General features: G+C 45.1%; 1 protein-coding gene across 7 annotated transcripts; it reads left to right on the top strand.

Moving 5' to 3' along the window:
* The first annotated feature begins 199 nt into the window (after positions 1–199).
* Positions 200–26283, top strand: LOC106585478 (myotubularin-related protein 3). 7 transcript variants are annotated; one of them, XM_045707013.1, is made up of 23 exons: positions 200–395; positions 8618–8698; positions 9019–9092; positions 9669–9734; positions 10695–10784; positions 10975–11091; positions 12099–12122; positions 13686–13768; positions 13856–14022; positions 14144–14240; positions 14542–14655; positions 14894–15105; positions 15347–15478; positions 15583–15694; positions 16241–16436; positions 16627–16812; positions 17102–17272; positions 17612–17757; positions 18375–19923; positions 20128–20238; positions 20393–20481; positions 21637–21663; positions 22284–26283. In XM_045707013.1, exons 5-23 carry the CDS (start codon positions 10716–10718, stop codon positions 22459–22461), a joined length of 3780 nt encoding a protein of 1259 aa, XP_045562969.1. In that variant the 5' UTR covers positions 200–395; positions 8618–8698; positions 9019–9092; positions 9669–9734; positions 10695–10715; the 3' UTR covers positions 22462–26283. The 7 variants fall into 7 exon arrangements, with proteins under 7 accessions (XP_045562969.1, XP_014027200.1, XP_014027196.1 ...); XM_014171725.2 differs by lacking the exon at positions 9669–9734 and having other exon boundaries at positions 21637–21658; XM_014171721.2 differs by lacking the exon at positions 9669–9734.

The following is a 26283-nucleotide window of genomic DNA, read 5'->3' as shown; positions in this document are numbered from 1 at the left end:
AGTCTCAACCGAATCCTTTGGACGTCCCAACTGACGCTACCCCATTGAAGTTTACATTTAAAACGGTTATGATAGGCGTAAGGGTTTATGGTATGGACGTCCCAACGACCCCGGATAGCGTACAGCTTGCATTTATTTATTTGTTTACACTATCATGTGATTCGTTTGCGTACCCATCCCCCACACCCAAATAAACGTGGTTACGTTGCGTACCACGTCACGTAGAATATTGGGTTGGAGATTCGCAGCGATGGCGACTCGATTCTTCTACTGGACGTATTGAAACTGGCCTCGGATATGACAAATGTATTTTCTAACGTGTAATTTATTGCAAACCCAGTGCACGTATCTTCAACTGGATCATTAACGTTTCTATTGTCATTGCTTTCTCTCTGGTGAGTCCGCCGGTTGTTTTCCTGCTTCGGTGTGTTTTGACAGAGGCCTCAGTTTTGGGGTCCGCCCTCATAACAACAACAAAAACAGTTCCAGAAAGAGCAAGCAATGGCCAGCTCTGACTACGATTACTAGCTAACTGTAACTTTAGGACTGGAAGAAGCATAACTACGTCGTACCCAAACAGCAATATATTTATTTTGACCTGTCAAAGTCATAACGAGAAAATAGCAGTCTCACAGCTTAACTAACTGACGTTAGCCGCTAACTAGCCATGTGATGTATATTGTTTCGATTGACTGGAGTAGGCTAGCTCGCCGCTACTAGTTAGCAACCTGGCGTAACGTTAACGTGTGCTACGTTATAAGATGGCTCAAAGAGGAAACTACAACTACCCAAGTTAGCCAGCTAGCTAACGTGGTAAACTCCAATCGGGTAAAAATGGTCTGTATCATGACAGCTAACATGTGGCCGCGTTATGTCCGTCGACACAGTGACTGACAGAGAATGGATATTTAGCCAGCCTGCTAACTAACGTTAAAGTTGTTGGCTAATAATATGTTTATGATTAGTCTCGCTAGCAAATATTAACCTTGAGTTAGCTAGTTATCTAATAATAGTTGTTGAAATTGCTATTTTTCTATTGCACGTCGCGTATAGGCCTGTAACATGCATTACATGACCAAAAGTATGTGGACATCTGCTCGTCGAACATCTCATTCCAAAATCATGAGCATTAATATGGAGTCGGTCCCCCCTTTGCTGCTATGGAAGGCTTTCCACTAGGCGTTGGAACATTGCTGTGGGGACTTGCTTCCATTGAGGTTGTGCACTGATGTTGGATGATTAGGCCTGGCTCGCAGTCGGTGTCCCAATTCCTCCCAAAGGTGTTTGATGGGGTTGAGGGCAGGGCACTGTGGAGGCCAGTCAAGTTCTTCCACACTGATCTCAAGAAACCATTTCTGTATGGACCTCACTTTGTGCATGGGGGCATTGTCATGCTGAAACAGGAAAGGGCTTTCCCCAAACTGTTGCCACAAAGTTGGAAGCACAAAATCATCTAGAATGCTGTACCATTAAGATTTCCCTTCACTGGAACCCGAACCATGAAAAACAGCCCCAGACCATTATTCCTCCAACAAATTTACAGTTGGTACTATGCATTCGGACAGGTAGCGTTCTCCTGGCATCCGCCAAACCCACATTCGTCCGTCGGACTGCCAGATGGGGAAGCGGGATTCATAACTCCAGAGAACGCGTTTCCACTGCTCCAGAGTCCAATGCCGGTGAACTATACACCACTCCAGCACATGATCTTAGGCTTGTGTGCAGTTGCTCGGCGATGGAAACCCATTTCATGAAGCTCCCGACGAACAGTTATTGTGCTGTTGATGTAGTTTGGAACTCTGTAGTGAGTGTCGCAACTGAGGACAGACTATTTTTACGTGCAACGCACTTCAGCACTCGGCGGTCCCGTTCTGTGAGCTTGTGTGGCCTACCACTTCGCGGCTGAGCCGCTGTTGCCGTTGTTTCCACGTCACAATACCAGCACCAGACAAATTGACTTGTTGGGAAGGTGACATCCTATGATGTTGAAAGTTACTGAGCTCTTCAGTAAGGCATTCTACTGCCAATGTTTGTCTATGGAGATTGCATGGCTGTGTGATCAATTTTTATACACCTGTCAGCAACGGGTGTGGCTACAAATAGCTGAATCAACACATTTTTGAAGGGGTGTCTACATACTTTTGTGTGTATATGTATAGTGTACCTAGCTAGTTAGCTCTTGAAAGCCCTTCTCCTAGGGTTTTCAGCTGTTGGCTTTGGCCACGGTTGGCTGTGTGTAAACTACAATTGTGACACTAATCATCGCTTTGCAAAATGGTTTTTGAAACATATGCTAATATGCCCCTTATCTTTCATATCAGCGAGAAATAATCGTTCAAATAAAAAATATACACTTAATATCTTTTTCTTTGTACAGATCCATTTGCTGTGTGCACCTCCAGTTGACGAACTACACTTCCTCACAGCATTTCCCAAACTCGGTCCTCGCGACCCCAAGGGCTGCACGTTTTGTTTTTTATTCTAACAATACACAAGTGAATCAAATGGTCAAATTGATTATTTGAATCTGCTGTGTAGTGCTAGTGCAAAAACCAAAACGTGCAGCCCTTGGGGTCCCGAAGACTGAGTTTAGGAAACCCTGGCTTACACACGTGTGCTATCTTGCGTTAACAAGCGCTGTAACATGGAGATATGGCCGTGTGGGAACACTAACCCTATAACGGTGTGTAGTAATTTAGCTTTTTTTGTTTAAAAAAAAATCTTGCTGCTATGAAAGATGCGTTCCTTTTTAGGGCTGGGCCATATGGCCTAAAAATCATATCTACATATTTTTTTTTAACTGGCTGTTTAACGATATACAGTACTAGTCAAAAGTTTGGACACCTACTCATTCCAGGGTTTTTCTTTATTTGTACTATTTTCTACATTGTAGAATATTTAGTGAAGACATCAAAACTATGAAGTAACACATATGGAATCATGTAGTAACCAAAAAAGTGTTAAACAAATCAAAATATATTTTATATTTGAGATTCTTCAAAGTAGCCACCCATTGCCTTGATGACAGTTTTGCACACTCTTGACGGTAGTCACTGCCCATCGATGCTTATCACTTATTAACCTTCATTTATTCACTTTACTTTAATAAAATATTTCAGTTGTGTATATTACATTTGTTTTATTTGACGACTTTATTAAATTCCAAAGTCATCTCATCTCTATAGAGCTGCTGCCTATGCTGTCTGACAAACACTATTTTAGTAGTTCTTCAAAGTAAATAAGGCATATTTTTATGACCAACGATCAATGACTTAGATCATGTATTTTCAGGTTGAGATACCTCGGGAAGCAACTGCTCTCCTCTCCATCGCTCATTCTTAGCAGCCGTAAAAGAAACCACGACCGGACTAGTTATTGTAGTTAATTACCACGTTTTCTGTGCTGAACTATGTAGAATATTGGACTGTTGGAAACTACAACTCCCTACCACATCACGCAGTTCGGTTTGATCTGATTTATTTCTAGAGAAACTGCAATGTGCGAATTGATCTCACAGGGGGAGAAAAAAAACGAAATGGAATTCAAATAATTAAACCGACCTTTGTTTTAAAACGCCAAAATAACTGAAATGTTTCATCGCTCAGCACTATATTCTAATTGCATGCCTTGCTAGCTTAATCTCTGTAAAGATAACAGTGAAGGCAAACTGCTACCGTTCACCAGTAACGGTAGTTGGCTATCTGGAATTCGAAAGTTTATGCTTTGATGCATGATTACTAGTGCGTTAGTAAAATTATCTGGAAGGCTAGTTCTTCTCTACTGGTCCTTGATCAGTGTTGGTGATTCACACAGTTAACAATAAATAGTTTGAGAAACATGTTTTTATTCACTGCTGGATAGATTGGCTTTGAATGTTTTGATAATATCAGGCTTATGTGTCAGAACATTACAGCTAGACTAGCTCTTGCCCTTATCATGACTCCAATTCCCTTGCACTACAGTGGAGTCAGTGAATGTCCCTTTTTGCCTTGAGGGAAATGGTGAGGATTATTAACGTTTCTAAATGTTAAAACAGAGCCACAGGATTGTAGTTTACATGGAGCTGTGGTCCATACGTTCAGCTGAGAACCCATAATAGGGGAAGTTATAAGCCGCCTTGGGTTCTCAAGACCAGCACATGCAACTACTCAACCTTTACTCTTCCCCATAACGTCACACAGATCCTCACTCTTTCCTAATTTCCTCCTTACGTCACTGAGATGGGAAGTATTCACTTTGAGAGATGATGATTTAAGCCTTTGCTTGAGTGTTGCAGGTTCAGATCAGATGCATGGTAGTCACATGACAGGACTGGGGCGCTAAGGGGCTTAGCCTGCCCTGTGTGACTCTGCACTCAGAGCCAGGCTGAGCTGAGGCCATGGGTCACGAGCATGCTGATGTTAAAAAAAAAATACATGATTTGTTGGTGTGTCCGCACACCTGTGTGTGTGTGACAAATGTTTTATCAGTCAGTGCCAGTGAGGAGGGGGGTACCTCTGGAGCATGCACTGCTGACTTAGCTCTCGGCTCAGTCAGGTGACAGAATGACTCCCTTTAGGCTGTGCCTAGGTCTTCACAGTCTAGTAGGTTCAGATTCTACGGTTCAGAAAGGAATCGGGCTCTTTCAGTCTGCAGGGTCTGACATTTTACAAGCATTTGTGGGACTGTTAATGCAGGCAGGTTGAGGTGAGATAATGAAGGTGCAATGTAAAGGCAATTCATGTTTTAGAGCGAATTCATGTTTTAGAGCGACGTTCCAAATGCCGTATCGCAGAAATCGAGGTTTGTTTAAAAAATATATAACGTATGAGTGTTCTGTGTCTATGGTTTCGACTCCCTCTGTGCTGTGTGCACTGTGCAACTTCCCACTCGCACAGACACCAAGCTCCTCCCACTCACAGAAAAGATGAAAGATAATGTCTTCCTTTCTAACAACAAGCAATTTAAACTCTCTGAGGTTTGGTCCAACAGAATCGGTCATATGGATACTGTAACGCTTAGACATTATTTGACTGAAATAGACGAGAACTTAATCTTTCTAACGATAGCCTAGTGGTTAGAGCGTTGGGACAGTAACCGAAAGGTTGCTGGATTGAATCCCCGAGCTGACAAGGTAAAAATCTGTTGTTCTGCCCCTGAACGAGGCAGTTAACCCACTGTTCCCGGGCGCCAAAGACGTGACTAGGTATCCTCCTTTCCTTTATGTCTGAATGCCCAAAATGTACAGTGCCTTCAGAAAGTATTCTCACCCCTTGACTTTTTCCACATTTTGTTGCGTTATAGCCTGAATCTAAAATTAATTAAATTGAGATTTTTGGTTACTGGCCTATAAACAATACCCCATAATGTCAAAGTCAAGTTATGTTTAAAAAAATATTTACACATTCATTAAAAATGAAAACCTAAAATGTCTTGAGTCAAAAAGTATTGAACCCCTTTGTTATGGAAAGCATAAATAAGTTCAGGAGTAAACATTTTCTTAACAAGTCACATAAGTTGCATGGACTCACTTGTGTGCAATAAGTGTTTAACATTAATTTTGTATGACTACCACATCTCTGTGCCCCACACACACAATTATCTAAGGTCCCTCAGTCAAGTAGTGAATTTCAAACACAGATTCACCACAAAGACCAGGGAGGTTTTCCAATGCCTCGCAAAGGGCACCGATTGGTAGTTGAGTAAAACATTTTAAAAAGCATAAATTGAATATCTCTCTGAGCATGGTGAAGTTATTAATTACACTTTGGGTGGTGTATCAATACACCCAGGCACTGAAAAGATAAAGGTGTCTTTCCTAACTCAGTTGCCGGAGAGGAAGGAAACTGCTCAGGGATTTCACCATGAGGCCAATGGTGACTTTAAAACAGTTACAGAGTTTAATGGCTGTGATAAGAGAAACCTGAAACAACATTGTAGTTACTCCACAATACTAACCTTATTGACAGAGTGAAAAGAAGGAAGACTGTACAAAATACAAATATAACAAAACATACATTCTGTTTGCAACAATGCACTAAAGTAGTGCTTAAAGAAATGTGGCAAGGCAATTCACTTTTTGTGCTGAATACAAAGTGTGATATTTGGGGCAAATCCAAATCTTCAAGTGTAGTGGTGGCTGCATCATAGGGGTATGCTTGTAATTGTTAAGGGCTGGAGAGTTTTTATTTTTTTATTTTTTTTCCCAGGATAAGAAAACAAACATAATGGCGCTAAGCACAGACAATCCTACAGGAAAACCTGGTTGTCTGCTTTCCACCACACACTGGGAGATGAATTCACCTTTCAACAGGACATTAACCTAAAACACAAGTCCAAATCTACAGTGGAGTTGCTTACCAAGAGGAGTGTGAATGTTCTTGAGTGGCCGAGTTAAAGTTTTCACTTAAATCTGCTTGTAGATCTATGGCAAGACTTAAATTGTTGTCTAGCAGTGATCAACAACCAATTTGACAGAGCTTGATTTTTGAAAAGAATGGGCAATATTGTAACATCCAGGTGTTCAAATCTCTGATTTACCCAGAAAGACTCACAGCTGTAATCTCTGCCAAAGGTGATTCTAACATGTATTGACTCAGGGGTGTAAATACTTCTGTAAATGAGATATTTCCGTATTTCATTGTCAATCAATTTGCAAACATTTCTAAAAACACTGTCATGGGGTATTGTTTGTAGATGGGTGAGAATAAAACATTTTAATTCGGGCTGTAACAAGAACATTTTGAATAAGTCGGTGTATGAATACTTTCACTGAAGAACAGAGCAGACCCTACTAAAACAAAAGTATCGGTGAACGTGGAAAATTAATGCTCAGTTTCTTTCATTGCAGTACCACACAATGCTAGTAGCATTTTAGTGATAGACTGTGCTGGCTGTCTACTCTGTTTTGTAAATGTAGAATTAGTAATAAGACACGTTTATACAGTGTATTCAGACCCCTGGACTTTTTCCACATTTTGTTACGTTACAGCCTTATTCTCTAAATGATCAGGATTCTTTTTTTAAATCCAATCTACCCACTACCCCGTAATGACAGCAAAAACAGTTTATTTTTATGTTTTGTGGCACGTTTTATAAACATTTTTAAACAGATGCCTTATTTACATAAGTATTGAGGCCCTTTGCTATGAGACTCAAAATTGCACACAGGTGCATCCTGTTTCCAGTGATCATCCTTGAGATGTTTCTACAACTTGATTGGAGTCCACCTGTGGTAAATTTACATTTATTGGACATGATTTGGAAAGGCACATGTCAGAGCATATACCAAGCCGTGAGGTCGAAGGAATTGTCCGTAGAGCTCCGACACAGGATTGTTTCGAGGCACAGATCTGGGGAAGGGTACCAAAACAATTCTGCAGCTTTGAAAGTCCCCAAGAACACAGTGGCCTCCATCATTCTTAAATGGAAGAAGTTTGGAACCACCAAGACTGTTCCCAGAGCTAGCCGCCAAACTGAGCCATCGGGGGGAGAAGGGCCTTGGTCAGGGAGGCGACCAAGAACCAGATGGTCACTCTGACAGAGTTCAAGAATTCCTCTGTGGCGGTGGGAGAACCTTCCAGAAGGTCAACCATCTCTGCAGCACTCCACCAATCAGCCCTTTATGGTAGAGTGGCCAGGCGGAAGCCCCTACTCAGTAAAAGTCACATGACAGCCTGCTTGGAGTTTGCCAAAAGGCACCTAAAGGACTCTCTGACCATGATAAACAAGATTCTCTGGTCTGATGAAACAAAGATTGAACTCTGGCCAAGCGTCACGTCTGGAGGAAACCTGGCACCATCCCTACGGTGAAGCATGGTGGTGGCAGCATCATGCTGTGGGGATATTTTTCAGTGTCAGGGAATGGGAGACTATTCAGGATCGAGGGGATAGATGAGAGGAGCAAAGTACAGAGTGATCCTTGATGAAAACCTGCTCCAGAGTGCTCAGGACCTCAGACCTTCCAACAGTACAACGGCCCTAAGCACACAGCCAAGACAACGCAGGAGTGGATTTCGAGACAAGTCTCTGAATGTCTTTGAGTGGCCCAGCCAGAGCCTGGACTTGAACCCGATCGAACATCTCTGGAAACACGTGAAAATAGCTGTGCCTTGACACAATCCTGTCTCGGAGCTCTGCGGACAATTCCTTTGAGCTCATAGCTTGGTTTTTGCTCTGACATGCACTGTCAACTGTGGAACCTTTTTATATACACAGGCGTGTGCCTTTCCAAATCATGTTCAATCAATTGAATTTACCACCAGTGGACTCCAAGTTGTAGAAACATCTCAAGGATGATCAATGGAAACCGGATGCACCTGAGCTCAATTTCAGCACTGTAGCTGTATCTTAGTTACACCCCCCCATCGGTATTGATGAGCATAGTATACTGTGGCCCAACTGGATGTAAATGGCTTTTTTTTTTCTCCATTCCATAAATGTGTTTTAAGTGGTGTCTCTCACCTCTCTTGCAGCCAGCCTACTGTAACCACCAGCACAGCTATATTTACCAGGGAATGAAAAGGTCTATTGTAGATTGAATGTTCCAGGGAAAAGTAAGCTGTTTGAGATGTTTGCAAATTAACTATTTGTTCATTCCTTATAATAACTAGTTTCATGTTCTCTTTTTTTCCTACAGAATTCAATGTCTGCACTCTAACTGGAATTTGCAAAACAGGATCATCAGGATAGCACCTCATCTGTTGCTTGTTCTCTTTTGGTACGTAGCAAAACCGGTGCACGTCACAGTACTCACTACTCATTTTGTTTAGCCTCCTATCATTTTGAAGTGATAACAACCTATTGAAAAGAACGTCTTGGTCTGTGTAAGGGCAGTATTTCATTTTCTACATGTGACACAGAATGACTGTTTGTGCCCTGCACTCCAAATCTAGGTACTGCAGGGTGTTACTCTCATCCATGTGATCACTGTTAATGAGAGATTGTTTACAAGGGATCCTCTGCAATATGATAGACTACAGTAGTCTAGTTTTATGGAGCAATCAAATGAGATCTTTCCCCTTGTTCCACTCTCTACAGACTTAGATTTGGGGTCCAGTGAGGAAGGCCTGTGTTCCTTGTCCAGTGACCCACACTCCTTCACAAGGGCCATGGTAAAGTGCATCCTTCATCATGACCGTTTTCTATCTACCAGTGAAGAGTTATCTGTGTGTGATGTCTGCAGAATTGGAAACTCTCCATTGATTTTCAGCCTTTTTTTAAATCAGCTGTGTTTACTGGTAGCTAGATGGTTGCGTCGGACACAGGGTCAAAGTTCCACCCAGTCTGCTGCCTCCGCAGGGAGTGTTTGATTTTGACTGGAAGCCTTAGTCTTATGGTGATATGGAGTAGTATTACCACTGCATGTGATGAGTTACATCTTGGTCAATCATAAACCTTGCTCTGAAAGTGTGTGTGTGTGCGGGGATTGACATTAAGGGTAGCCCTATAACTCGGGGGGGGTGTGACCTGAGCAGTCACGCAACTTGAGCCTGCTTGTGGAGGTTGCCCCATTGGGAAGGCGATATAAAATACCTGATATCAATCAAAAAAATACTCCTGGTTTGCCTGATGGGCGAGTGTCTTTCAGACCGTAAATACCTGATGTGTATGTCTTTTGTGTGTGTGTGTGTGTGTCTGCCCATGTGTGTTGTGCGTTCCTGTGCCTGCCCCCTGACTGGCCCCTGCAGAGTGTTACCCCAGCCATGTGGACGAACAGGACACTGTCAGCTTGGCTCCCAGACAGTGTATAGTTGGTGGGATGGTCGCACTGAGCCTGCTGCCCCAGCCATGTCTTTTATCTGCTATGTCTATGGACCAGACCACCCTAATCTCTCTTTGTCCCTGCCAGTATTGCCATTATGTTCTCACTAGACTGAACTCTTATTGTGTCCTAGCCTTACCGCCCATGGGCCCCAGGGTGCTGCTGAAACAGACCGGGACAAAGCAAAGAGCACAGCCTTCTGCTATAGCCCTCCCTGTTTCAGAAGGCAGTTTAAAAAAATATTCTACAATTTAGTCCCTGAATAAAAACTATTTAACTGCTTACGTGTTCATGCCTCACATTACCATCAAAGAAATGTCCTCTGTGGGTTTCTGAAATATGCTCATTAAATTGGGAAGTAGGTATGCAACATCAAAGAGCTCCTCACGTGTGGCCAGACGGATACCAGTAGAAATCAAAGGGGGGACCATAATTGGATCTAGCCACCCAAATTGCATTTAGACCTGTAATGTATTTAAGACACTTGGTTGTAAAAGGATTACTTTATGATATTTTGTACTTGGTGACGTGTGCTCTGTAGCCGGTATCTGTTTCTGGCTCTGAACTGGGTTACATAGACAAGCTTTAGTACCATGCCAGGCTGTCAGCCAAGGGTGAGGTACTCTTCGCAGGGGACTTTGGCCTTGTGTGTGTGGAGGATTGAGAGATTGCACAGGGATGATTTAAGACCACACACCTATTTATAGTTGGTTTCAGCATCAACACTCCTCTGATTACATTTGGCTTCATCTTTGGCTGTTTGTGAAAGCCTATTCAATTAAGTTACTGTTAGAGGTATGGAAACAGATTAGGTTAAATGTGGGAGTGGTTGGAGAATGGCTACAGTCGATGCTGGTTGTAACCAGTGAATGGGGATAGTAGTGGACTATTGAGTTATTTTACAAGACACTGGACATTCCATTTAATCAACAACATATTTTCTGATTGGCAGGAGGAGGAGGGGCCGCAGAGCATGGAATGTATCCAGGCCAGTCAGATCTTCCCCAAGAAGCCCCCAGTCCTGGAGGAGGACAGCCTGCAGGTGAGAACACTAATTGTCGGAGCTGGTTAGCACAATGCCAAGTCATGCCTGTACAGTTATTGCAAAGTCATTCTTCTACATGTGTTTGTAAAGGTAATTTACAGGTATGTATGTAGGTGTGTATTTATATGGCACCTTTTCAAGTGATAAGGTTCTGTGCCCTTTGATAACTTCCCTCCTGTGGTGCCAGGTGCCCTTTCCCGAGCTGCATGGGGAGTTCACAAAGTATGTGGGGAGAGCGGAGGATGCAATCATCGCCATGTCCAGCTACCGCCTCCACATCAAGTTCAAAGAGTCCATCGTAAATGTAAGTACTGCCAACTAACTAAGTGAAGGCTTGGGACTTGATAGCACACAGTTTATCACCCAGCTCTAACACACACTTTAATTTCACAGACAGTGCCTAAGTGTCTGAAGAAACTCTACAGCTGGTCAGTAAAGTGAAACCCTATTGTCTCCAGTCTCTGTGCACCTTGACTTTTTATGAATGGAGACTGTGTGCTGGGTCCAGTGACAGTGTGCCACTACTGTTGTGGTAACAAGGCAGTCAGTCTGGAGAGGGCATTCTCAGTTGTTTTGCTTTTCTCTTTCCACTTGCCGTTGCCATGGTTGCAAAGATCCCATCAGGGATGCACAACACTTCCGCCATCTCCCCCTTTTGCCCTGTTATATAAAGACCGTCTTTGTTACCAATGTGTGGTTATTCTTAGGAATTGACATCTCATTATTACACTGTTCTTAGTACAGACAATTCCCCCCATTTACAAACAAATGACACTGCTTCACTTCCTCTCACTGTAGTAGTATAGTACCGTAGTGATAAACAGCATTGCTGTGCAAGTTCTGCTCCTTTTGGATTGGCATGTTTTTACATATACAGGGACGTTTTTGCTCAATCACCTGTGTTAATTTTCCAGTTCTTACCGGCTAGCTCACCTGTGATTTTAATTTTTTATTTATTTATTATTTTCTTCCCATTTCTGCCGTCAGTCTGGTTATATTGGAGCTGAATCTCACTATGTTTAATGAAACTGGGTGTGTTCTCTTCACACATTTGGATTGGATGGTAAAGCGTTTGCATCACATGGCTGTGGTTCACCACTCACGTAAACAGAGAATGGAGAGGCAGGCGCAGTGAGGCAGGCCGTTAACAAGCATCCGAGGAATTCATTGTGGGGTCGGATGTAGATTAGAGAGCAGGAATTATAACAGAGCGTAAGGAATGTGTGGCCAGGCAACAGCAGCAGTACAGACACAGCTTTAACTCTGTTTCCCTTGTCTTTATTGTCTCTCCTGTTTTGTTTTGAACAACAGAGTGACAGTTGTTGTGAGGTGTCAGTAAGTACCCAGCAGCCTCTGCATGCACAGCGTGTTGCCCTGCTCACAGACTGGGCTGGGGTGGATGATGACATGGCAACTGTGTGTGTGTGTGTGTGTGTGTGAGAGAACCTGTTGAACACTGACCGCCTGTTCATTCTGCATGGCATTGGACCGTGTTGGAATTGTAAAACCAGCATTCGCTGCACTCCCCTCTGAGTCACTGCAGAGCAGAAAATGTACTTTTGGGTGAAACTTTGCTCTGCCATTACCTGGTTGCTAAAATTCTATAATGTTTGCCTAATTTCAGTTTGTGACCAAACAAGCAATGTATAGTGTAAAGTAAGGATATTTAACTCTTACGAGGTCCGGATCCTGCTGGTTTTCTGATCTACCTGATAATGAATTGCACCCACTTGGTGTTTCAGGTCTAAATCAGTCCCTGGGGGGGAAAAAAGCAGTGGGACTGGTTTTGAGGTCCAGAGTTGAGTTTGAGGGGTGTTGAGAATGATCGTATGATCTAAACCACTGTGACATTTTATTTTTTCAATAATCCAAAATATATTATTTTCAGCTGTTTGAAGCTGTTGTACAAAACCGAAAGTAAAAAGACACAAAAGCTAAACTCACTCCTCGATCACACCTACGGCATCATTGTGTTTTGGTACACCAGAACTACATACATTTCCAATGGAACGCTGTGTTTGTCTTGCAGCATTGCGTTGCAGTTGCAGTGCGTTCTATGTGGTGACTACATTGGATAAGTCGAACGTATGCATCAAATTGTACGCGGCTTGACAGAAATGGTAGCAGAAGGTGAATGTTGAACTTTTGTTGCACACATATCCAGATGATGCTGCGTACCATTTTGCACAAGGACGCTCTAGGTGTGATCGAGGAAGCTTAGAACAGATCTACCAATTATCAGGCTAGATCTATAACTTAAATTTTTATGTGAATTTGGTTGAGTTGCCCATGAAGCTACATGCTGGATCTCTTCAGTATAATACTGTAGTTTTGGTGGTATTTGCCTCGATCAGATGAAGGTTTAATAGACAGTAAATAGGGCTGCAGATGAACATTTACTGCACAATGATCCAGCAGTGTTACATACTGAATCAGTACACAAGGGAAGCACATCAAATCAGAAGGCAGTGTTAAAGGAGATGTGAAAATGGCAACCTTTGCCTGGGAAATGCTATTTGACATGTAATGCAGCTAGTTTGCAGCTGTGAAGGAGTAATATGTGCTCAGATTCTCATGGTAACAGCAGTTTAGCCTTTAGCACTTTTGGCATGATCGGCATTATCACACTTAACGTGAAACATTTAACTAGCCTACTAACTTGTTTTGAAATGTAGACATTTTGTTGGTGGCGATATTGCACAAGCATTTACTGCATGTGCTTGTGACTTCTGCTCTTTTACTTTAGGATGTCCCCTTGTGTGACTGTAGAGCACATGTAGGCCTAGAGCCTAAAACTAGCTTATTTGTGCAAGATAAAGTCAGCCTGCTGGTTTGGAGATTGTGGTACACCAGAGTGTGACTGTTGTGTTCCTGTGTCTCTGTTTATTCTCTCACCAGGTTCCTCTGCAGCTCATAGAGACTGTGGAGTGTCGTGACATGTTCCAGCTCCATGTCACCTGCAAGGACTGTAAGGTCGTCAGGTAGGAGGACCAACTGAAACAATATACACATGCATATTTGGTTTAGGCCTATAGCTAGTATGTATGACTGTGCTGCTTGTCTCCCAGGTGTCAGTTCTCCACCTTAGAGCAGTGTCAGGAGTGGCTGAAGCGGCTGAACGCTGCAGTCCGCCCTCCGTCTTGCCTGGAGGACCTCTTCTCCTTCCCCTTCCATGCCTGGTGTGTGGACGTGTACGCCGGGGAGAAGGAGCAGCACGGGGAGCTGTGCAGGCCAGGTACGTAGACCAGGACACCGGTGTCCTCAGACAACCTCTACTCAGTGGTGACAGACCTAAATCCTTCCCTTCATTTTGGCTAATCTCATCTCTCCTCGTGTGTCCCTGTGTGCTCTGTTAGGAGAGCATGTGACCTCCTGGTTCAAGAATGAGGTGGAGAGGATGGGCTTTGACACTCAAAACGCCTGGAGGATATCTGACATCAACAGCAAGTTCAGGTATGAGCAGCCAACAGCCCCCTGACAGCCTGCATCCTACAGGGCTGATCTGATTACCAGGCCTCCCAGGGTAGTGCCATGATAGCCGTCTGCTGTCACCCTGCTGCACACACTGCTCTGTGTGTCTGATACAGAGGCTGGTTGTACTGTTGTTCTCCACTGGTGATGAGCCTCCTGTAGATAAGGACCTTGTCCACGATTAGGTGTCCAGGGATAGGGACTTTTGAGGCATCACTCAGCCTGTGCCCCCCCCTCTCCTCCTGTTCTAACCCCTGCCCCCTCTCTCCCCTGGCATTACCAGGCTGTGCTCCAGCTATCCGCAGCAGCTCCTGGTGCCAGCCTGGATCACAGACAAGGAGCTGGAGAACGTGGCAGCCTTCCGCTCCTGGAAGAGGTTCCCGGCCGTTGTGTTCAGGTGGGGCGTTGTTAGTCAGTGAGAGAGAACCCAACCCTGTTATCTGTGAATACAATGCAAAGCTAGGAAAACTCCTTTCACCCTGAGGTGTGTTTCATGAGTAGGGAGGGTTCCATCTTTGCATATGTATGTTATTGACTCCAGATGCTAAATGGATCAGCGTTGCTCCATGTTGTTTTCCCACACAGTGCAGTCTGTTCTCCTGACTGTCCCATGCCTCTCCTCCCCTGTCCTCCAGGCACCAGAGCACTGGGGCTGTGATCGCCCGCTGCGGCCAGCCGGAGGTCAGTTGGTGGGGCTGGAGGAATGCAGACGACGAGCACCTGGTCCAGTCCATCGCCAGGGCCTGTGCTGTGGACTACAGCACCCGCAAACACCTGGCAAACGGATCCTACATCAATGGAACCAATGGAATCATCGGCACCAATGACCTCGTGGACACTGACTTCGGTCAGTCCAAAACACACAAACATGCACACATTCTCACACCCGTACCATACACACAGAGTGCTGAAGCCGCACCTTCCTATCTGTTTGTGTGGCTTTGCTGCAGACACATGGTTGTGTAATGTGGGCCTGTCAGGACTTGTGCTGGCCCCTCTCAGACATTTATTACCGCTTTTATTTGATAATACTGACTGTCATCACCTATGCAGAGATTTAATTCAGGTTGTGTCTCTTCATGTTTCAGAATCGTCCCTGACGAACAGCTCAGAGGTAGAGACACTGGCCATCCAGCCACAAAAGCTGCTGATCCTGGATGCCAGGTCCTATGCAGCCGCTGTGGCCAACAGAGCCAAGGGAGGGGGCTGTGAATGCCCAGGTAAGATGGCTCATACTGTTGTTTTTCTGCCCTAGAGTGGTTGTTTTGGAATTAATGATATGTTAATTTGTCACAAACTGACTCTCACCATCTCCTCCATACAGAGTACTACCCCAACTGTGAGGTGGTGTTCATGGGCATGGCCAACATTCACTCCATCCGCAAGAGTTTCCAGTCCCTGCGCTTCCTCTGCACCCAGATGCCAGACCCGGCCAAGTGAGTTGTGCCTCTAGCACTGCAGTGGAGGTCCATTCCGACTAGGCTCACAATCCAAGATGAATTACACAAGCAGAGACCACCTACTCCACTCCAGTTTGTTGCCATGATGGCTTAGTAACTGTAGTAACTCCAGCTGGGTTTTAGCCTTGCCCACACATCTGGTTCTGGTTTAGGAACCCGGCCCAGCCCACAACTAAAGGATCTCTTTCCATCTGAACTCTCACATTCCACTCTGCCATTTGTAATTGAATCAAAATGTCTCCCTTGAACCAAGAGCACATTGTTGAAAGTACTCAGACTCAATAATAGTAAGCCCTTTTCATAACTATGGTCAAATTCAATGAAACAGACATATTACAGATACATATTTAAGAGCCTCTTGCTTGTCACATTTAGAGGAGATCTTTGGTTTGTCTTTATCTAAGATGAGCTGTTGTGTTTATAAGTCAGTGCTTGGTGTGACTGAGTGTATGGGAGTAGTTTGTGTACACTACAGTGAGGCTGTGCATTCAGGAGATAACTTAACCGGCTCTCCCTCTGTAGCTGGCTGTCTGCTCTGGAGAGCACCAAGTGGCTGCAGCACCTGTCTCTGCTGCTGAAGGCTGCCCTGCTGGTGGTGAACGCTGTGGACCGCGACCACAGACCTGTTCTGGTGCACTGCTCTGACGGATGGGACCGCACGCCCCAGATCGCTGCCCTGTCCAAGCTCTTGTTGGACCCGTACTACCGCACCATTGAGGTAGGCTGGCTGGGACGATCATTGGGCCCCGTTGATTGTTGTATTGGAACATCTTTAGGTTTATTAACAATTAGACATAAACAGATGCACATTTTAGATGGCTGGAATAAATGCATATGTGCCCCTCTTAAAGTATAACATCCATTTTGACTGAAATGTATCTCTTGCTGTTGATATGATTTCTCTACAGGGTTTCCAGGTGCTGGTGGAGACTGAGTGGCTAGACTTTGGCCATAAGTTTGCTGACCGCTGTGGCCATGGGGAGAACTCCGAGGACCTGAACGAGCGCTGCCCGGTCTTCCTGCAGTGGCTGGACTGTGTTCACCAGCTCCAAAGGCAGTTCCCATGCTCCTTTGAGTTCAATGAGGCCTTCCTGGTGAGGAGGATGACCATAGACCTGAATAGGATGGAATCAAACTCACTTAGTCAGGAATTATGCAACTCAAATGTTTATATTTGGAGTAGTATGAATGACAGTAAAATTTTGTTGGTTTGACTTACTGTTTTTATCCAGCTGTGAGACTGATATGTAATTACCCTGGGGAGTTTTGTAATATTTTATGCTCCTAGATGCATGGCATTTTTAACTCGCTATCATTATCATACCTGAGATTTGAGCATGCTCTGACATGTTTGTGTGTTTCTGGTCCCGTGTGTCTGTGCAGGTGAAGATGGTGCAGCATTCCTACTCGTGTCTGTTTGGCACCTTCCTGTGCAACAGTGGGAAGGAGAGGGAGGATCGTCAGGTTCGGGAGAGGACCTGCTCCGTGTGGTCACTGCTGCGACCAGCCAACCGCGCCTTGAGGAACATGCTTTACTCCTCCCACTCCGAGACTGTATGTCTGCTCTCTGTTTGCTCACCCCTTCATATTGGAACATTCCTCCATGCCTTACATACAATGGGGGGGGGGACGACTTTTAGGGGAAGCCCCAGAGTGCTATAATTTATTATTTTTGTTTACTTAAAATGTTCATGGTCCTAGACCTAAACTTTAATTTATGACACAAACAATGTCGTCTTTATCTATTTTAAACTGTTTTTGTGGCCACTTTGTTGACATTGTACTGTCTTGCCTTGCTTGCTCAGGTGTGAATACTTTGTCCGTCACATACATTAATTTTAATGTTCAGCCCCCTGCATATTCCTATATCTAAAGTTGGGTCTGTTGTTGTAGGTGCTCCACCCAGTGTGTCATGTACGTAACCTGATGCTGTGGACGGCAGTCTACCTTCCCACCTCCTCCCCCACCACGCCCTCTGACGAGTCGTGTGCACCCTATCCTGTGCCAGGCGCCAACCCTGAGGACGCTCCCCTGGGCAGGTGAGCCTGCCACTCTGCTCCCTCTCTGATGTAAGATAGACCCAGGTGGAGGGCACTACCGCCAGAGGGACCTCGCTCTTTAACCTGCTCTATAACCAGCTCAGCTGCCTAACTGCTTTTCACTCACACAATGATTGGTCTGGGAGATGCAAATAGTTTTATCCTCTGCTTATTTAATCTCTCATGACTTTGTCAGTGTCTTGAAAAGATAAAAATAAGTTGGTTGAGGCTGTTTACAACAACATACCGCAAAGTATTTTTGTAGCCATTTGTTATTGACGATAATAGTGTTGAGGACGTGTTTCAAAAACAGTGCTGAATCCGTTCCATCTTTTTTTTTTCTGATTAACTGTCTGTTTTTTGTTTTTCCTTGATCAATAGGTTATGGGGATAACATTTGATTACAACACACATTTTACATGGTCTTCTCAATCACTTGAGCTATGCTTTGATCCGTATTTTCCATTTGTGGACATGCATGTCCTAATCCTGAACACTATAATATGATTACCTGATTATATATACTGACTCAATGATACAGAGCCATTGTTTATGTATAAAAGGCTGTTTTTTCCATGTGCTAATCAACTCAATTAATCCCTTTCCTCCCTCGAAAGACGTCCGAAGACCCGTTCCTTCGATAACTTGCCCAGCGCATGTGAGCTGGGGAGCTCGCTTGCTCCCAACCGGCGCTCCAGTGACCCAAACCTGAATGAAAAGTGGCAGGACCACCGGCGCTCTCTGGAGCTCAACATCGCTGTGGGGCCCGACGGAGGGGGAGCTCAGGAAGGGCGTGCTAACGGCCAGTCTGGAGCAGCAGGGCCTCAGGCAGGCACGGCCGACTCTGAGCCGGAAGACAGCCCTGAAGGAGGGCAGACTGAGCTGAGAGACGGAGCCTCCAAGGGGTTGTTGGCAGCAGGAGAAGAACTTGAGCTCTCCATTGAGCTGGCTGTGGCAGAGGGACAGATGGAGAACATTCTCCAGGAAGCAACAAAGGAGGAGGTTGGTGCCGATACTCAGAGAGAAGCTAACGCTGCTGCTCCTCCTATTGCCGTGGCTCAAACTCTGATTGATGCTAACGTTAATGGAAGAGAGACGGAGAAAGAGGCCAGCACCAGTGATGGTAAGGCTGATAAACAAGCTAACATCAATGGGACTGAGAATCAGACGGAGGCTACTATCACTAATGGGCATCACCCAGAGAAGGGCACAGATGAGCCTGAGGAGGAGTCTAGTGTCTCTCCATGCAGTCCCACGGATGTTCCAGAGGAGCAGGAGGCGGTAGAGAAGGTCGAAGAAGTGCTGGTGAAGCAGGTTCTGGAAAACCTTACTGCCCAGGAGGAGCCAGACCACAACCCTAGCACCAGCACCCCCAGCCCATCCCACGCTGCCCTTAGAACTATGACCAATGGCTTTGGAGAGAGGACACCAGTGGTTGCTGAGAATCACCTTCCACCAGAGCTTAACTCCAGCAGACACCTCTCAGAGGTCCTGGTGCAGGCTGATAAGAGGGCCTCCCTCATGGAGAGCTCAACAGAGACTCTGACTGAAGAGGCCTGCACCAGGCCAGAGGCCCCAGTGCAGGCACCCATCTGTGCAGGCCCCCAGCCCTGCTCTGAAGGCAGGAGTCAACCCCCCTGCCACAGGAGAGTGAACGGGGAGGCAGAGCCAGAGCAGGGGGCACCCAGGACTTCAAATGGAGGACACAAGCGGCCCTCCGTCAGTGCCTTCCAGTCTTTGAGTGCTGATCCCAGCAGGGAGGGACTGTGTAATGGCGAGAGCTTGGAGGGGGAGCCCTGCAGTGGCCCTCACTGGGCCAAGGTGAATGGGGAGCGGGCCCCACTGAGCCACCAGGTGTCCCTGGCCTCCTGCAGCTCCCTGACCTACCACCGCCGGGGCAGCTGCTCCCAGCACCGCTGCCTCCATGCCCTACTGGGGCGCCCCGCCGCCACACCCAGCCCCGAGCAGCCGGCCCGCAGTCACCTGGACGATGACGGGCTGACGCTCCACACGGACGCCATCCAGCAGCGGTTAAGGCAGATCGAGGCCGGCCACCAGATGGAGGTGGAGACGCTGAAGAAGCAGGTGCAGGAGCTGTGGAGCCGTCTGGAGAGCCATCACCACGCAGCGTCCCTCAGGATCAACGGAGACATGGGAGATGAAGTGGTAAGACCCGGCCTCGCCCTGCAGAGAGATGACTTGGCAGTTAAGAGCTGTGACTAAGTTGATTTGAGTGAGGATTTTCAAAAACGATTTGATCAGACTGATAGTGCTGGAACTAAACATTTCAGGGGAGAACCACTTAATTGTTAATATTTAGTCAGATGTGAAATTACAAAGATACTGAGTGTCTCATTCCCTCCCACTCAGACCTCAATGACAGACTCTGAGTATAACCTGGATGCTAGCTGCCTGTCCCGCTGCAGCACAGAGCTCTTCTCCGAGGCTAGCTGGGAGCAGGTGGACAAGAATGACACTGAGGTAAGCTGCCTGGCCGAATGGGATGCTACGATAGAGGACCTGGATGAGGGGTGGAAGATGGACTATAGTGGCTGTAGAGACTGGGAGTTCACAGATAAAGTTTGGCTGACCTTAAGATGCTAGCTGAGAACTGCCATTTGGCTGCCTGTTGCAGGTGACCCGCTGGTACCCGGACCACTTGGCAGCCCAGTGCTACGGGTGTGAGAGTAGGTTCTGGCTCGCCACCAGGAAGCATCACTGCAGGTAACCAACCACAGGCTTTTGTCCTTGCTATGGTTTGAACCAGGCCTTGGCTGCCCTTAGACACACTGCTATCACTTCTGATGTGACGAGACTTAACTCAGGAGACACTGCCTCAGTTCAAGCTTGTTGATATCAGTTTTCTACTCATTTTTTTTCTTCCTTCCCCCTGAGATCCTGCTGTTGGTCAGTTTGGGTCTTTTTTTGCTTTGCAAATGTATCGCTTGTAATTCAGGTGTTGTGATGTGATTAGCCTTATGCCCGCAGGCATCAGTAATAGAATGACAATTTTCGTGATCATTTATCATTACCATTTTGTGAGAGAAGACAAACGTTTTGTTTTCTTCATGGATGTTGTGGATGTGCTTATGAATGGGACAGATCTGCCATGCAGGTGCTGTAGTCTCTGCATTGCCTCTTTTGGTTTTCTCATTTCCTCATATTGTTATCCTTTCTACTTCCCTGGTACTCTGAGCCAATGTGGGACAGCTTCAACATGTTGCCATTTAGACTTCCACGGTGCTCCAAAAGCTGCATATCTATAAGCTGTCTGTACCTTTTGGTCAAGCCATAGTCCGCAAACTAGTTTACCAGCACAATTTTGGTCCCTGTCCAACAGAATGCTCACAATGACACATTGTAGCCTACAAACAGGGTATCTTAGTTTAGTTTCTTCCATGTTATGCCAACTGGAGCTTTTACAAGGCACCTTGTGTTTGAGCCCAGGTGTAAAGGCCTTACATGACAATTAGCTTGTTGGCAATATGTTAACATTTGGGCTATTTGCTACGTTTGCAAAACTGTTTGGGGCTGATTGCAGACTTCTAGTGTAATTTAGAGATTGTTTGAATGCGCAGTTTAAATCAAGGCCATTCAAGACCGACCTTTTCATAGTATGTGCTACTGGTACCATCCAGTCAAGACCACAGTGAAGGAACGTTTTTCAATCTGTGCCGTAATGGGAGCAGCCTATGCAAAGAGGTCTAGTGTTTGTTATGCATGGAACTGGGAGGGTTTCTACAGTATCTGAGTGAGTGTGACGGGGAGAGATGTTGTCTGTATTAGCAGTGCAGACCAGATGAGAGCGCAGTGTTTGTGTCTGGTCTGGGCCACACTCTGATGGTTGCTCTTGTCCATTCTGTACCCTCTCCTCCACAGTGACAGGGAGCCTGTCCAAGAGGTCTGGTGAGATACGGCTTCACTGTCCCCTCTCTCCCCTCTCACCTACCCTCCCTCTAATCCTGCATTGCTCCACCTTTTTGGTTGACTTCATCCTAACCTAACCCACCCCCTACCTATTGTAAAACCACCCCGCTCAGACACTATATGTTGGCAGCATTCTCCTTAAGAAAGTCAGATGGCTCTCACATGACCGTGATGGCCATCTCCTGTCTGGTCATTTGTCATGTGGAAGGTATGAGCATGAAGCTGAGAATGGCTGGGAGTTGTCTGCAAATATGTATTAACAACACACCTGTTTTTCATGGCAGTGCAAGGGGTGCATTTAGTGAGTGGGCTATAGGGGAAGTTTTGGTTTTCAGGCCTTTCGCCAATACTTCCACCTGGAAATGTCTAATCAGTGACCAAAGTGTTGAGCCACTAGTCTGAAAACCAGACATGGTCCTGTATGTTTTCTTATCGGGGTGTCAGTATAACAAGTTATGATGAGTATAAAGGTTGTGCACTACATATTAAATCAAAGGGTCTTACTTTTAATTGCTGCATGGATTTTTCTCTCATATCCACTAAACAGCCCCTCTGTGATGAAGACTGAACCTGTGCTGTCTCACTGTCTCCCCCTGTAGGAACTGTGGGAATGTATTCTGTGCCAGCTGCTGCGACCAGAAGATACCCGTGCCAAGCCAGCAGTTGTTTGAGCCCACCCGTGTTTGCAAGACCTGCTACGGCAGCCTCCAGATCAATACAGCTCCCAATCCCATGGAGCTGGAGCTGGAAGAACCCATCACAGCCAACTCAAACTAGGGCCCTGGGAGGGGCTAGGCCGAGCCCCCCAGCCAATACTCAGCTAGCCACTGACACAGTCAGGCACACTACTGATGAGCTCAGGAGCTGCAGAATGTCCCATGTACGTGTGTGCTGCAAAATATGGATTTTCATGTATATAGGTCTGCAATGCCAGATGTAGTGGAGGAGGTGAACAAGGTGTTTTTGCTAGATGCTAAGCACTTTGAATGGTGGTTATGCACAGGAATGGATGAATGGACAGATTGACAGAAGGGAGGAAGGGTGTGTGACAACACACAGAGGACTGCTGATAGTGTTTGTCGATGTGGTGTAGGACTGGGACAGCGATAGAGCAAGGATAGCCTGTCTGGTCCCACTTTCCTTTTTGGTCCTGCTGTCCAGGGGGGGCACGAGAGGGTCATCTCCGAATGATGCTGCAAAGTCTTCTTGAGGGCTTGTGTTCATCTGAATTTTTTTTTTTTTAACCCACTTATAGTTCTCTTACAGGAGTAGTACCATCATCCATCCCCTAGGGACTTTTTCTGTTGGACAGTGGAGAGATTTGGGACAGAATGGAAAAAGAGCTCCAGTGCTTCAGAAACCACTTCTAGTGTCCAGAATAGGACTGGGCTGTGATGGCAAGACCTTCCATTGACCTCTGGGGAACACCTGGATGAACTTGGGCAGAATTTCAACTTGAGTTGTGTCTGAAGTTAGAACTCTGCCCTAAGCAGGGAGGGTATTTGGGAGTTACTGAGATCTAACAAGTGTTAGTTTTTGAATTGCATCAAAGTATGAATCCTCTCCTAGCTGGTTCCATTTTGCAACTCTCTTGGTGTGAATAGGTGCCACACACTAATGGTAGACGGTGTATATAATGTTGACAGCTGGTATTATGACAGAGCTTCTGAACCAATGCCGCGTTCAAAACAACTGGGAACTCAGGAAAAATAAGAAGTCAAATCATGTCAGTGATCGTCAGGTCGGCAAGTCGGAGCTCTAGAAAGAGGCCTGAATCGCCAAGTTGGAATTCCGAGTTGGATGACTGTTCAAATAGATTTGTCCCAGTCGGAGCTCGTTTTCTTACGAGTTCCCAGTTGTTTTGAACGCGGCATAAATTAAACTTGGCATTGTCACTTGTTTTCAGAGACCTAAATAAGCTCGAGGAGAGGCTGTGGAAATACATTTTATTTACTCTGCCTTCATGCCCATCACTTCAAATTAAGATGATTTCCCCCCCAATTTACCCAGCAGGCACTTGGAGCATGGTGGCACTGAAGTGGACATGACATCACGTTCAATCCATCACAACCAGTGTTTTAATAGGAAGTGGTGTAATGGTTGTCATGGGGTCACTAAGGGATGTGCTTTAGTCATGTTTCTGTATCAGTTTCCTTCTGTGATGACAGGAACTCATTTACCAATGTGTCCTCATCTGCAGGATGGGTGAATTATTACCCAACACTGACTGCTTAGTTAGTAACTAACTTCCTTGCTATTAGTTGAACATAATGAAACAGCCCTAAAATGTTAAGTTGAGAGTCATACATGCATCACAATCTTTCCCTTTGAACATCCTCATAACCACCATTGCGTCATGTCCTATATAAACCAACGAAGTGCTGGATAGTACAAGGGGATGAAATGTATAGTACTGTGTCTCTGTGGTACATCCAGTGACACTAGAGGGGGCTTTTCTCTTAGCTGGTTAGCTCGGTTTTCTCCATCTGAATTGAGAAGTCACTTATTTCATCTCTCTTCAATAAACTCCTCTCAGATACATTTTTGTAACATAAATAATATATTCAGATAAGTATATAGCGTTTAAGTAACGATGTATAGGATAATCCTTTTATAGTGGCTCACCAAATTAGTCACCATAAACTTTTTCTTTTTGCTGATTGCAGAAAACTATACTTTCAGCCTGTTGGAACAGGTTTTTTAAGCGGACATGTTGTTCCTGTTTTGATGCTGCAGTGGTTTTCCATTTTATTGCTATCAGTACCCTTTTCATTTATTTATTGATGTTTTATTCTTGAATTGCTGTCTCAAATTTAGACAATTCCATTGCCACAGGATAATCAGTGTTTATCAGTAGTGGATCTTAAGGGCCGTGAGAAAAGATGGCCCAAATCGATGAGATTCCCATGCACTGACAGAATGGTGGTCAGAAACAACAACAACTTATACTCTACCCCCACCTCCCACTCACATACGGTCATGCATACCCCACTCATATACAGTACATGTACACACTACCTCAACCATACAGACAGGAGCTCCACACACTCATACATGCACACAGAGAGATTCTCACTGCGCTTGTAGTAGTTGATATTTGCTTTTCAGATGTTCGCCATCAATATTGGCCTTTTGTTATGAATGATTTTTGGGTTTTACGAGCATTAAATGTACAAATACAACCCTATACTATGTCCAAAATGATATCCTTCAAGACTGCCAATCATTAATAATGCCACTTGTCGTACTAGCAGGACACAAATGAATCATAGGATTTCAGCAATTGTTATTATTCACAACTCTCTATCTGATCAGCAGACTGTGTGAAAGAGCTATGTATAGTTTGGACAGACATCTTGTAAACCATCTGAGGGCTTAGACCAAACTCTTGATCTCTTTCAATGACCCCCTGAATAGCTTATACTGTGTACATTTCAATGGCTTGACTAAATAGTCCATAGCTTCAGATCTCAAAGCCATGTGGGTCTTTCTGGTCATAATTTCCCAAACTGAGGTTTGACATTGAGGGCTAAATTAGGTCCAGAGTAATGCTCCTTTAGACACTCATTTACTTCTGTCTTCCATTAGTGGCCCTGTCACACTCTGGCATGTCGAGGGCGAGGTTAGAGGCTGTAGGGCAGTTTCACCATTACAGGCATGATGAGGGGAAGCAAACTTGGCTAACAATCCATGAATGCGAATTAGGAAAAAAAAGTGACTGTTTTGCACAGCATTTCAGATAAAGTAGACACTGCCACAGAAATACATCAAACAATAAAGCTGAAAATGAGTCTGTTCTATTCAGTATTATGTCACCCACAGAAGGACTCCCATGAGGGATGAGCCTGTTTTTCTTTTGGTGCTGTTGTGGGGCATAGCTGGATATGATGATGGGAGTAATGTGGAGGGGTTGGATTTACACATTGTCTGTCTGGAGGAGCCCTTACACTTTGTCCAGTTGGGTTTTGAGTTATTTTGACCTTTTGGTTTTCATTTCTCTTCCCTCGTGTGATTTAAGAAGCTGCCCGTCACGTAGTTCCCCATAGGAGGCATCCCTGCAATGGCCCAGGAATCCGGTGGAAATGCAAGTGTTTCCGAGCGTGTGTGTGAGCGTGTGTGTCTGTATGTCAGAGGGAAACTGGTGCCAAGCAGTTCTTATACAGGTCTCTAACAAAGCAGTGGAGGCTGCTGAGGAGAGGACGCTCATAATAATGGCCCGACCAGCGCAAATGGAATGGCATCAAATACATGGAAACCATGTGTTTAATCTGTTTGATACTATTCCCGCTCCAGCTATTACCATGAGCCCGTCCTCTCCAATTAAGTTGCCACCAACCTCCTGTGTAATAAAGGGATAACTAATGTGCTTTTGATTTGTTTTCCTCCTTTACCGTTATCTTTAACAAGCACTTTCAACCTTCTCATGTCTCGTCGGTCGAAGAGGACTTTGTAGCTGTTTCCTGTAACAGGACATAGCAGTTTCTTGTAACAACAAGTGCTCTTTTTGTTTAGTATGTTTTGTTTTGTTGAATTTACTTTAAAGAGCATTACATTGATGTAGAATTAAAGGAAAATAAAGTGGGCTATTTCCATATGTTA

This window comes from Salmo salar, chromosome ssa24, assembly GCF_905237065.1.
Source record: "Salmo salar chromosome ssa24, Ssal_v3.1, whole genome shotgun sequence".
Taxonomy (NCBI): Eukaryota; Metazoa; Chordata; class Actinopteri; order Salmoniformes; family Salmonidae; genus Salmo; species Salmo salar.
Note: the sequence above shows the minus strand (reverse complement) of the source record. Positions and strands in the feature narration are given on the sequence as shown.

Excerpts from the sequence above, each read along its gene's own strand:
- LOC106585478 (XM_014171721.2), top strand. Across the intron at positions 11,092-12,098 it reads TCAAAGAGTCCATCGTAAAT|AGTGACAGTTGTTGTGAGGT; the intron begins GTAAGTACTGCC and ends TTTGAACAACAG. Across the intron at positions 12,123-13,685 it reads ACAGTTGTTGTGAGGTGTCA|GTTCCTCTGCAGCTCATAGA; the intron begins GTAAGTACCCAG and ends TTCTCTCACCAG.